This window comes from Dromiciops gliroides, chromosome 1 (assembly GCF_019393635.1).
Source record: "Dromiciops gliroides isolate mDroGli1 chromosome 1, mDroGli1.pri, whole genome shotgun sequence".
Taxonomy (NCBI): domain Eukaryota; kingdom Metazoa; phylum Chordata; class Mammalia; order Microbiotheria; family Microbiotheriidae; genus Dromiciops; species Dromiciops gliroides.
The window spans coordinates 168,680,522-168,694,231 of NC_057861.1; the positions used below are offsets into that span (position 1 = coordinate 168,680,522).

General features: G+C 37.2%; 1 protein-coding gene across 1 annotated transcript in view; it reads right to left on the bottom strand.

Moving 5' to 3' along the window:
* Positions 1 to 13,710, bottom strand: part of BLOC1S5 (biogenesis of lysosomal organelles complex 1 subunit 5) — a 61,771-nt gene that overhangs the window by 41,627 nt on the left and 6,434 nt on the right. The window contains exon 3 of the mRNA XM_043978065.1: positions 9,213 to 9,342. Coding sequence (XP_043834000.1) covers positions 9,213 to 9,342 — 130 coding nt within the window. The remainder of the gene's footprint in view (positions 1 to 9,212; positions 9,343 to 13,710) is intronic.

Consider the following 13,710-nt stretch of genomic DNA (forward strand, 5'->3'; position numbering starts at 1 on the left):
CTAAGATGCAAAACCATTTTGGCAGTCTAAAATAAAAAGCCAAATCTAAAAAGGTTAGAGTTAGCAGCAACAAAAGTTAAGTCCTATGCTTTGTTCAAAAATCAAGTGTGTACAGAACAGGTGAAGTAAAGTTTAAACAACAGCTTGTATGAAATACAGCTGAGTGTTTAAGTAGACAACAAAGTCAATGAATCAAGAGTGTAATAATGCCCATCCATTCAAAGGAAAGAATACAGCCTGGGATAAAGTAGACTGCTAATGGAACTGGGACTAGTACTCTCCCCACAAAGGTTACTCAAAGCAGGAACTCATGTTTGGTCACTCCCTTCCCCACTAATTTGAGTAAGCTGAGGCTAGCCAACAGCCTAGTTTCAGGTTGCTGTGGACCAGTAGAAAGGGAAGAGGCCAAAGGAGAAAGGAGAATTTCAAAAGGCATGTGATGAAGAATATGAGAAAAGTTGAAATGCCAACACATCAAGAGAAAACCTGAGTTAAAACCCAATCTACAAGCAGACAAACCTACAGAGGGGACCACAAAGGAACCAAAGAAAGATTTCTGGCTAAGATGAAGATATAAATGCACATAAAGAAGCCCATGTCTTTCATATGATAGCAAAATATTTGAAAAGGGCCCAGAAAGATTAATGAAAAAGAAAAGCAAGAAAAATCTCAGAAGTGACTCCCAATCTACAAAAAGATGATGTCCAGAAGCTGATAGAGGGAGGCAGAAAGGTCTCACCAGGGAAGCCAGCACAGCTACAGGTAAATACAAGAAGTTTGCTGAGGCAGGGAAAGGGAGTCATGCCAAGGAAATCAGCGTGAGCATAGGTAATCAGGCCAAAAACTAATGAAGATCAGGAGAGAACTGTGCCACAGAAACCAGCACAAGCTCCTGCAAATGGACCTGGAGGGGTCTTAAGCCATTACAAATTCTAATTATCAGGAATATGAAGCCAGATCCTGACCCTGGTCCAACAGAAAAGAACCAGTCCCTATAAATCATAGTACAAGGACACAGGTCTTTGGCATGCACTCCTCAGTGTACTGAGAGCCATAGTAAGAACATCTGGGAGTTAAAAGGCCTGCAACTAGTGTGCTATCCAGCATCTCACTAGGACCTGTCAGAGTCACAACAGAGGAGAGAACCAACTGCTAATTGGGAACTAGGCAAGGAGAAAACAGTGTCAAGCCATAGAGCCAGAACCCATAGTGGTCCAACCAGAGACTTAGATAGAAGACAGATTGAAGTGGGAAATAGGATCTAATGCCAGTTACTCAAACTGGATCAGAAGTGGCTAATGCATCCAGATTTCACAGTGAACAGTATGAAATGACACTTACCCAACCCATAATAGATTAGTGCTAAAAGGGATTGGCCCAAGGACAAGATCCCAAATGAAGAATGAAGCTGAAAATTCATAAAAAGAAAACACTAGGGGGCAGCTAGGCGGCGCAGTGGGTAAAGCACCAGCCCTGGATTCAGGAGTCCCTGAGTTCAAATCCGGCCTCAGACACTTGACACTTACTAGCTGTGTGACCCTGGGCAAGTCACTTAACCCCCACTGCCCCGCCAAAAAAAATAAAATAAAATAAAAAAAGAAAAAGAAAACACTAAATGCAATGAAGAAAAACTACAGGCAAAGAGAAGTCCAAAAGATAATCAGAAGGAAAAAGCAACTGCACAACTATAAGCTGAGCATAAGAGAAAAAAATAGTTTTGCCATAAGATATCTACGGCTGGAAGAGATGAGGCAAGAGATCAGAAAATGAAATTAGAATTGAAATAATAGCTCTGGAAAAAAAAATGAAAAGAGAAATATTTAAATCAATTAAAATAGGTATAAAAGTATTGTTTATATCTACCTCCTTTTTCTTCAGTCCATTTCCTATTTTTAATCATTAATAACTACTTTAAATAGATCAGGATGGTTTCAAAATTACACGCTGTATCTTTTCCCTATTTTTATTCTTTTCTTCTAACTTTATATTAATATTGGTTGTTGCTCTAATAATCATAATGTACAGAGACATGGTGTTGGAAAGACTAAAACATAAGAAATGAGTCATCCTGTTGCCTGTTAAAATAGAATCAATTTCAACTTGTGTGATATTATTTGGTGCTTATCATGTCTAGAGCTTTCCAATTCTTTTTTTTTTTTTTAGTGAGGCAACTGGGGTTAAGTGACTTGCCCAGGGTCACACAGCTGTGTCTGAGGCTGAATTTGAACTCAGGTACTCCTGACTCCAGGGCTGGTGCTCTATCCACTGTGCCACCTAGCTGCCCTCCAATTCTTTTCTTTAAAAAAACCCTAATATTCATGATATATTGGCATAAGGATTCAGTGTCGTTTACCAATAGCTGGCTTCTCTCATTCCCTATTCTTGATCCATATTTTCCAATGCATTTTTTCAACATCTCAATTAAATGAGATAATAATTATAAAGTACTTAGAACAGGACCTATCACACAGTAAGCACTGTATAAATGTCAGCTATTGTTATTATGATTATTTGCACCTATTCTATATGATCACTGAAGTCACCAAGTATCATACAATATGTTGATTTAATCTGGAGAGTATCATTGAGTTCTTCATAGGACTTCTATACTTCTTTATTCTCTACAACAGATGCTGGAGCATAAGCTACAATTATTTTTATCCTGGTCTCTTTTCATATTTACCATAGTTAAGGGGTTATGGGAAGACAAGACCAACAACACACAGTGATTGGGGCTCTGAACTAGTCCAACCATTCTATGTAGTTAACACGAATAAATTATTTTATATCATTTGACCCAGCAATTCCATCACTGGCCATACATCCTAGGGAGATCAAAGACAAAAATGAAGTTCTAATAATACCATAATATTCAGAGTATTACAGTGGCAGTAAAGAACTAAAAACAAAGTAGATGCTTATTTATTAAAGAAAGGTTATATGAACTATAGTTTATGAATATATTATTATACAATAAAGAATCACGAATAGAAAAAGTCAGAGAAATATAGGAAGATTCATATGAAATGGTGTAAATCAGAACCAAAATATGTACCATGACTACATAATGTAAATGAAAAGATAAATAAAAGAAAACCAAACTCTAAGTAACTGATAAACCAATAATGGCCCTTGAAAAGAGACAAAGAAACATTCCCCTCCCCTCCGCAAAAGGGCAGAGAACAGTGTTACATACATTGTCTGATGTAATCAATCTATTGGTTGTTTTTGATGAATTGTTGTTGTTGTTAGAAGGGGGAAGGAAAGAGGAGTATTTTCCAGAAATGAAATTGATATAAAAATAAAGGACTTTAATAAATTTTTTTAAAAGAAATATCTCCAGTTCTTTCAGAACTACCAAAAAATTAATATGCAACTAAATCTTCAGCACTTCAAGCATGTAATAGAAAATGATAGATACAAATAAAAGGGCCATTAATATATACAGTGCAATAGTCATAAAAACATTGGATGGTATTACCTTGGTAGGGCTATATCAGACATAGAAATTTGTAAGATTTTATACAAATTTCTTTTCAGTCCATGGGCAAATCATAAAATCTAACATATGGGTACAATATGATTTTTGTGGGGGGGGGGGTAAAGGGGGTTAAGTGACTTGCCCAGGGTCACACAGCTAGTAAGTGTCAAGTGTCTGAGGCCGGATTTGAACTCAGGTACTCCTGAATCCAGGGCCAGTGCTTTATCCACTGCACCACCTAGCTGCCCCTACAATATGATTTTTAAAAGTCAAACTTTATAATTACTATATTCTTCTCAAGTAGCAGGTTACAATCTAATTTTAAGTAAATATATCTTAATTTTTATAAAAAGTTGCATCTGGAATATAGGTTGATTATAATTTCCATTAGCCCTCCATGACCCATAGTACAACAGGAACCAGAAAAGAAAAAATTTGTTGGCGCCTGTTGAAGAGTTGCTTGCCTCCATCAGGAAAACAGTTTGGAAAACCACTCATTGGTAATAAGGAAGCCCAATGTTCCCAACAGATGTTGGACCATTAATTATTAATTTCCTAACTTCTGTGTTTTAATTCTAAACATTCTATTAAGTTTCTGGTCCAGGAAATACATTCATAATCTGGACTATGGATTATTAATGTTGTTGTTGTTCCACTTTGTTTTGAGACTGAATCTCCATGACAGGAATTCTTAGTCTTTTTTGTGTCACATACCCCTTTCCCAGCCCAATGAAACCTAAAAATCTCTTCCCAGAATGTTTTTAAATGAATAAAGTAAAATATACAAAGGAAACCAATTATATAGAAAGTTAGAAAAATACTGAAAACAACAAATTTGTGAAAAAGTAATATATCTAGATCATATTTAGTCTAGTAGCTATAGTAGCTGTAATATAATTTGAAAATATCTGTGATAATTACTGATGACAAAGTCAAAGTCAGTAAGCATTTATTAAGCACTTAGTATGTGCCAGACACTGTCGATACAAAAAGAGGCAAAAAAAAGTCCCTGCCCTTAAAGATCTCACAATCTAATGAGGGAGACAACAAGCAAACAGATATGTACAAACAAACTCTATGTAGAATAAATAGGAAGAAAGAGAGCACTACGATTAAGAAGAATTGGGAAAGGCTTTTTGTAGAACACAGTTTTAGTTGGGACTTAAAAGAAGACAAGGAAGCCAGTAGGCATGAGAGATGATGTTGCAGGCACAGGAGACAGTCAGAAATAACGTCCAGAGATAACAGACTGAGAGTCTTGTTCGTGGAACAGCAAGAAGGCCAGTGTCACTGGATAAAAGAAGACTGGAAAGATAGGCTGGGGGAGCTGGATTATGAAGGAGTTTAAATGCCAAACCATTTCATATTTGGCCCTGCAGGAAATATAGAGCCACTGGAGTTTATTTAAGTGAGGAGGTTACAGTTTTGGACCTTCACTTTAGGAAAATCACTTGGGTGACTGACTGGAGGACGAATTGGAGTGAGGAGAGACTTGAAGCAAGAACACTGATCAAAAGGGTATGGCAACAGTGTGAGCACGAGGCGATGAGGGCCTGCACCAGAGTACTGTTGGTGTCAAAGATGTTACAAATATGAAAACGACAGGCCTTGGCAGCAGGCTGGATATGGAGAGTGAGAGACAGGATGATTCCTAGGTTGGGTGCCTGAACGACCACTGAGAGGATGGTGTTGGCCTGTACAGTAATAAGGAAGTTAGGAGGGGAAAAGTGTCTAGGGAGAAAGATGAGTTCAGTTTTAGACATGTTAAGTTTAAGATGTCTACAAGACATCAAGTTATAAATGTCTCAAAAGCAGTTGAAGACGTGAGACAGAGAGTCAAGAGGGCAAGATAGGTAGATCTGAGAATCATTAGAAAAGAGATGGTAATTAAATCAATGAGAGCGGATGAGGTTAAGTGAAATAGTATAGGAGAAAAGGACTCAGGACAGAAACCTATGGAAGACCAACAGCTAAGGAGCATGACCTGGATGAAGATGCGACAAAGGAGAATGAGGAATGTTCAAATAGGCAGGAGAACCAGGAGGGAGTAGTGTCATGAAAACCTACAGAGAAGAGGGTGATCAACAGTATCAAAGGCTTCAGGGACGTCAAGGAGAATCAGAGTTGAGAAAAGATCAATGGATTTAGCAACTAAAAGATCTTGGTGAAAAGTTGAGATTGGAAGCTAGACTATAAGGGGTTAAGAAGAGAGTGAGAAGAAAATGGAGCCACCTATTGTAGATGGCCATCTGAGATAGAGCATGCTTTAAGATACTGATCATGACATTAGAATTGCTATTACCTTTAACAACTAAACAAATGAATATATGTTGTCATGGCAAAATCTCCAACTTATAATGGTTCTGATTATTTGTAACCAGAACTTGTGATTTCATTGGCATAATTTCATTGGAATACCCAGGCATCTGTGATTTCATCCAGGCATGGAAACCCCTCCTATTAATGCAGATTAGTGTGATAAAATAATGGGATTTGGCAGCCGCCCAGGGGCCCCACCTGAAGATTGATTTATAATTGTTTGAACTGGGTGAGACTGAGAAACTGAGACCACATCTGGCTGGCCCTGAGTGACATGTTGTTCTCAGAGGTTGTGCACTACTGATGTCAGCAGGAGACCACTCTCAACCAATTAGCTTGAAGAACCTCCCCTTTTGGGGAGGGAGATAGGAACTAGGAAGTGGAAGTTAGCTCACTGGATCTCACTTCTTTTCATTGAGGAATGATGCGTGGCAGCAGATGGGGAGAAAAAAAGGAGGGTCCCTCTTTTTGTTTAGACATCTGCTTGGTGGCAGAACTTCACATAGGCTGCTAGGAAAGGAAGGTTTTTTTCTCTCTGGCTATACTGAATAGATCTAAGCTAGAATTTTCCATGATATAAGGAATCTGTTCTCAATCTCTCTCTCTCTCTCTCTTCACTAACTTCTAATATATTTTAATAAATCCTTAAAAGCCTAAACTCTTGCTGAATTTATCAGTGATTTTTGCCAGCTTCCCCCCAAAAAACTGGGGGGCCATATTAGAACCCACATTTAGATTTTAAATATCACATTAGTAACTTGTCTATAATTTATGGTTTCAGAGTTATCTTGGAGCACTGAGAAGTTGTCACATGCCCACAGTCACAGAGCAAGTGCATGTGAAGTATGTCTTGAATCCAAGGTTTTACTAACTACAAAGCCCAGACTCTATTCATTACAAATACAAGAAGAAGAATAATGCTACATATACCTTCCACATCTAAAACATATGTGTAACTCATATTTCAAGCCTGGGACATTTATATTAGACTTTCCTCAATGAGGGAGAGAGTGATAACTCACTGCATATCTGGGTGAAGAATGAAACTGATACAAGATCACTGGAGAAGAGAGACATTCTTTATTTCTCCTTTGAGAGAGGACATGGATGGTTCCAGACTCTCTTGGGTAATCATCTATGCTGATGATTCTCAAATCTATCTATCTTGCCCTAATATCTCTGCTGACTGGGACATCTCAAACTAGATGTCCAGTAAACATCTTAAAACTCAACATATCCAAAACAGAACCCAGTATCTTTCTCCCTAAACCCTCCTCCTCTCCTACCTTCCTTATTACTGTAGATGGCAACACCATCCTTCTAGTCCCTCAGGCTCAGGACCTAGGAATCATCTTCTACTCTTTATTACACATTCTCATATCCAATCTGCTGCCAAGGCTTGTCAATTCATATTTGCAACATCTCTCAAATAAGTCCCCTTTTCTCCTTTGACACTGATACCACTCTAGTGTAGGTCCTCATCGCCTCAACTGCCGCTATAGCCTGCTGATGAGTTGGCGGACTTACATGTCTCCTGGCTATTCCATGAACAAGATACTTCTATCTCTTGACCAGGCATTTTCTCTCCCTGTCTTCCATGCCTGAAATGCTCTACCTACTTAACTCTCTGGTTTCCTTTAGGTCTCAACTAAATTCTACTTTCTATAGGAAGCCTTCCCCAACCCCTCTTAATTCCAGTACCTTCCTTCTTTTAATTATTTCCTATTTATCCTGTACATACATACATACAATTTGTTTGCATGTTGTCTCCCCTATTAGATTGTAAGCTCTTTGAGGGCAGAGACTGTCTTTTGCCTCCCTAGTGCTTAACACAGTGCGTGACATAATAGGTGCTTAATAAATACTGATTGATTAATTGACCAATTCCAAACGTGTGGAGAGAGATATACATATTTTGGAAGGCAGAAACATAGGGACAAGCCCGCTGGGTGAGACTGGGGACTTTTTATTGGTTAAGTTGAGACGCCTCAATTCCATTTTTAGAGCTCACTCACTCTGTATTTTCTGGTATATTCAAATCTGTATAACTTCTCTGATTTCTGTTCACTCTCTGCTTAGATAAATGGGCTTACTCACTATTCAGTATGATGGGCTAGCATTCAGGAAGGAGTTGAACCTGTGATTTTAACTTGTAAGTCTCCCTTTAAGTAAAAGTGAACAAGTAAGCTGGTGGCTTTGTTGCTTTTGAACCTAAACATTCATTCCCCATGACCCATAATATAGTGGGAAGGAGTAGGGAATGGCATTTAGATATATCTCTGGAATCTTACCCATCCTTCTCCAAGGAAAGCTTTGATTCCTGCCTAGGGGGCAGTAGGAGAAAGGGTCATAACGCTGGCCATACTGTTTTCTTCTGAGAAATAGGGGGGGGGGGGAGAGAAACTAGAATTTTATTGTATCTCTCTGCCTCAGTCTCACTTTTTAAATATTGCTGGTACAGAGTAATGACGTTTTTAAATTTCAAAAGCTATAAAGCTGCTAGCTTCCCTGGTTGCTATCTCTTAAAGGGAGAGGGGTATACCCAAGTTTACAAATGCAGACTCAACTCCTTTCCACAAAACACTAATTACATAAATGACCATCACAAACAATAAATACAAAGTACGCTCATTTTTGTAAGCATAGAACAAAGAGAAATTGGAGAAGTTATACAGATTGGGGATCTACCAGAAAATACAGAGAGTGAATGAGTTCTCTCACTAGGAGTGAGATATCTCAGTTCAACTAGAAAAGAGACTATAGTTTACCCAAGGGAAAATTCTCTTTAAGTCTCTAGGGAGATTCTATTCTGTTGCCACCCTATTTTAGGACAGTTTTTTGTTTTTGTTTTTGTTTTGGTTTTTTAAAAACAGATGAAGAACATCTCCAAGTTTTCTTTTAAATAATGCTTCTTTATATATAGGCATTATTTATTTTAACTAAGCCTGAATAAATTGAATGTTCTGACATGAATAGAGATATTACAATTCCGGTTTGTTCCTGTTGTTAGGGGTTTTCCCCTATTGTCATAAATAAATCTTTTCATTCAAAGAAGGAAATAAAATAAATGATTTAACACGCTTTATTCTCTTCTTGACAAAAATAGATCTCAACATCTTTTTTTGTACTGGAAAAAAATGTACAAAATCTAGTGGTCTAACAAATATCTTCTCTGTAACTTCATACTATTTAATAATAAAATTCTGATAACAGTATCAAAATATTTACCACCTAGTACCTACCTCTTTGTGACACAATTTCCCTACTCTTTACCTTTAATAAAAGGCTTTCCTCTTTTGAAACAAAATTGAAAGGAAAACACAAAGATCCCCAAAGAGAAAACACAAGGACATAAATGTTGGTATTGCATTTGGCAAATGTTAATTTCAAAGACAAATAATTGCTGGCTTACATCTCTGGAGAGCCTGGCTCAGGTGGTCCTGCATTGTTTCTTTACATTTAGGAAGAATCTGTTCATTTGTCTCCTGGATTACATTCTTCAAATTCTCAAGAACTCTCACTTCTCGGAGGCCCCGTTTTTCCTATTCGGCAATGAAAAGGCAAGTTACTACCACAAAAAAGTTGTTTAAAATCTTAAAACAGGGATTCTTAACCTGAACTCCATGATCTAAAGAAAAGTGATTATATTTCAATATAATTGGATTCCTTTGTAATTCTATTTTTATGCATTTAAAAATATTCTTCTGAGGAGTCTATAATCTTTGCTAGCATGCCAAAAAAGGTTAAAACCCTTAGACCATGTTTTCTGAGGGTTCATACACTTTTCTTTTTAGTCATTACTTGGATTTATGTTGTATTTATATTGTATTTTTTATACTTATAAATGTATATATAATTTCCTTTTGAACAGAGACTATTTAATCTGTTTGTTCAAAATAAACCTCCCCCTTTCTTAAATGTAAAAGCTGATTGTAATAGTAGTTTATTGGAAACAAATAGCTACTAAAACCACAATTTTACTGGGTTTTACAGTATATAGTTACTATTAAGTTCCAATTCTCAACTGTAATTTGGAGTAAGCAGAAGGTAGAGAAGACCTACATTCTTATTTTCGTTGATTGATTATTTAAGTAGGAAAAGAACTAAAGTCGTCTCAACTATAAGACAACAAGGAAGCTCCTTGGAGGATCAAGTCAGGTCCCATCAAAGGGCATTCGTTGTAGTAGAACTTAGAATTCTACTCTTTCCAGCTGCCCCTTAACAGTATTTATAGGGTATTTTAATATATTCAACAAACTGTGCTAGACAATGTGTTAAATACAAAGATAAAAGAGGATACAAGTTCCTATTCATGTCACTCCTCCACTCAATAAACTCCAGTGGCTCCTAATGAGTGCAAACTAGTGGATTTAGCCCACTACTTGTAAGTAGCCCCAGGCCCTTGATAATGCTTCATCTTCACATATCATCCAATCATTCACCCAGGTCATCTTGTCATCTGCTTGCTAGCACATATGGGCATCCTCAATTGAATCCTCTGCTTTCAAACTTTCATTCTGGATACAATATTCAAATCAAAAGTACCAGGGATTCTGTAAAGGAGTATGTCAATTGCCTGCCTGATAGCTCCACTCACTATCTTGGTGAATCCCCACATCAAAACTCCCTTCCTTCACCACTGGTTTCCTATGTGTGCTGTCTTCTCTGATTAAAATGTAAACTACTTGAGGGAAAGGTCCATCTTATTTATTTGTTTTCCCAGTGCCAGGTACATAGTAAATGCTTACTAAATGTTTTTCATTCATTCACTCCTATGGCCTCCAATGTAAAAAACACCTCCACTATTTGGCATTTAAAGCCCTTTTCAACAAGAGGCTCTTGGGCCTTAGGCCCAAGCAGGGCCTGGAGTGGGCCTGGGTTTTGTGGGAGTCAGGCTGAGCTGGGAATTCACCTTGAGGTGCCCGAGGTGATCCCCCACATGACTCGGAATTCAAGCCCTGACTTGGGCTTTGTTTTCACAGGTTACATTTACACAAGCATTGTTTTAGTGGGGAATGGGGACATTCTTGACCAGCATAGGGTTGGGGCCTAGGGCTGCAATCTGATTGGTCGATAAACAGAGCAATCTGATTGGTCAAACCCCAAGTTAGGTTTTTTTTTTTTTTTTCTTGAAGAGTTATGTTATGTTAACACAGGATTGTTCTAATGAGATGCTGACACTCTTGCCCAGAATAGGTTATGTCCTGGTATCGTAGTTTGTAAAATCTGATTGGTCGACTGGTACCACCTATCTAGTTCCTAGCACTATGATTGGTCCACTTGGTACAATCCTTTTGGTTGTTATTGTTATGCTGTATGTAGATAGGGAAATAATATGTAAACAAGGAATTATAAAATGCTATAATGTGATTGGTTAGAGGGAACCCCTTGAGGGGTATAAATAGAGGTGAGGAATCTCACTTCAGTGCACTCCCCAGCACATGTAGAAGAGTGCCCATCTTCACGAAGATGAATAAAGAAGCCTTTACCCACCAACTGCTGCCTGCTTGGATTCTTTGAGCAGCAACCTGCTAGCAACAACTCAAGCTGCACAACACTATTTGAGGTGTTAGCTGCATTTCTAACAGGGTCTTTCTTGATCCTTCTTAGCTGTTAGTTACTTCCTGAAAACTACCTTGGTTTGTAAAGTATTTTGAATATACTTATAAATATCACCCTCTTTAGAATGGAGAATTCTTAAAGGGCAAGGACTGTTTCATTTTTACCATTTATTTCCAGTGCCTGGATCAATGCCTGGTACATAGCAGGCTTTTAATAATTGCTTATTCAAGAAGCTTAAAATCTGGTATAAATATGTTTACATATAATCTTGCATATTTTTAATACTGAATATGTGTTAATGTTGGTATGTTTTAGAAAAGAACCTGAATTAAAATAATGAAAAGAGCTCTAAAAATATTGAAGTTTGTTTATATGCAGATTTCTATTAGCTAATACTTATAATTTCATAACTGCATGTATGGAAAAATTCCTCTATAGATGTACATTGACAACTCATCTTAAGACCAACTTAGGGTTTTACAGAGTTGCCTAGAGTCAATGAAAGGTTAAAATGACTTTTCTACAATCACAAGACTAGTATGTATCACAGACAGGATTTCAATTCTAGATTTTCTGATTACAAACCAGTTCTCTAGCCACTACACCATAATGCCTGTCACTTGCATTTGGATCACTCTAAGAATTTAAACAGGAAGACTAAATTGATTTCTCATTGACTTAATTACAGTAACAAGTTACTTCTATAAAGTTATCAAAGCAATCCCACTTCTTTATATTACTAGGAGGTACTGTGAAGAGGCTATGAAAATCAACCTAAATGATTTAAAATTTTCCTTCCATCAGGAATTAGCCAACTAGACAGAAACTAAATCTAATATGTATCCACATACCTGGCATCTATTACTATATACTATATGGTAAGTAACCATCTTATAGATAAAATAATACTTTATTCTAGTAAGCCTTTTTTTCCTGCTGAGCATTAGAAATAGGTTACAGGGGCAGCTAGGTGGCGCAGTGGATAGAGCACCGGCCCTGGAGTCAGGAGGACCTGAGTTCAAATCCGGCCTCAGACACTTAACACTTACTAGCTGTGTGACCCTGGGCAAGTCACTTAACCCCAATTGCCTCACTAAAAAAAAAAAAAAAAGAAATAGGTTACAATAGTGAACACAGTCCTGCCTAGATCATGAACTTTTTTTTTTTTTTTGGTACTCCTGAATCGAGGGCTGGTGCTTTATCCACTGCGCCATCTAGCTGTCCCTAGATCATGAACTTTTATGCCCTTGCTTCATTTTTCCTATCTTTTAAATTCCAAGGTAAAGTCCTTTTCCAGAAGTTTTCCTGATTGAGCAAATCTATACTCTAACACATCAATAACCCTCCCTAAACTTAAAATTACCATACTTATCTGAATATTATGATGACTGTTTTTCTCCTTCATTTGTAGTATTTTCACTTGAAAGACTCAAACAGCTAGAACAGTGATATGAATCAATGGGAACTTTATATATACCTTCTTTTTTTACTTTTTTTTTTTTGTGGTGAGGCAATTGGGGTTAAGTGACTTGCCCAGGGTCACATAGCTAGTAAGTGTTAAGTGTCTGAGGACGGATTTGAACTCAGGTACTCCTGAATCCAGAGCCGGTGCTTTATCCACTGTGCCATCTAGCTGCCCCTTATATATACCTTCTAAAGCACTTAGAACAGTACCTACAGAGTAGAAGCTATGTTTTTGATTGCTTAATTGATTAATAAATAGGTCCCTCCTTAGTGATATATAAGAAAGGAAAAAAATGAAATCTCAAATAATGGAAGAAAGAACCACAGAAAAATAAGGAATGTTGCTGTTCTTTTACTGAATGATACTAGATAAAGGTTAATCAGTAGAATGTTCACCACAGAAAGCAAAGAAGTCCTAAAACTCTATTCATAACTTCTAACAGAATCACTGTGAATAAATAAATATACATTAAGCCAGGAGAAAGGTCGACTGTTCTTAAAAGCAGGGAACACAAAAGCACAGCAGAACCCTTCTAATTCTCTAGTAAATGCTGCCACCATGTGGCATATACTTCCTTCTATTAATGTCTTTCTATTAGAAATGTTGAGAGTGAGAACTATATCTACATATTTAACCATCTATCAGTTTGACCTGCCCACAAACCACAGATCACATGGAATACCTGGTTGTTGTACTATACTTGTAAAATTAATTAACATGACCAAACAATAATTACGATCATAAAGAATAATGCTTTTCTTTCTTCAACGTCAAGCATCTCTGTACAAAAGTCCCACAAATTTTAATGAAGTGTATTAGAGACTAGACTAAGATCAAAGTTTCCTAAAGTTAAACACATTAAAAATAAGTTTCCACAAGAAGT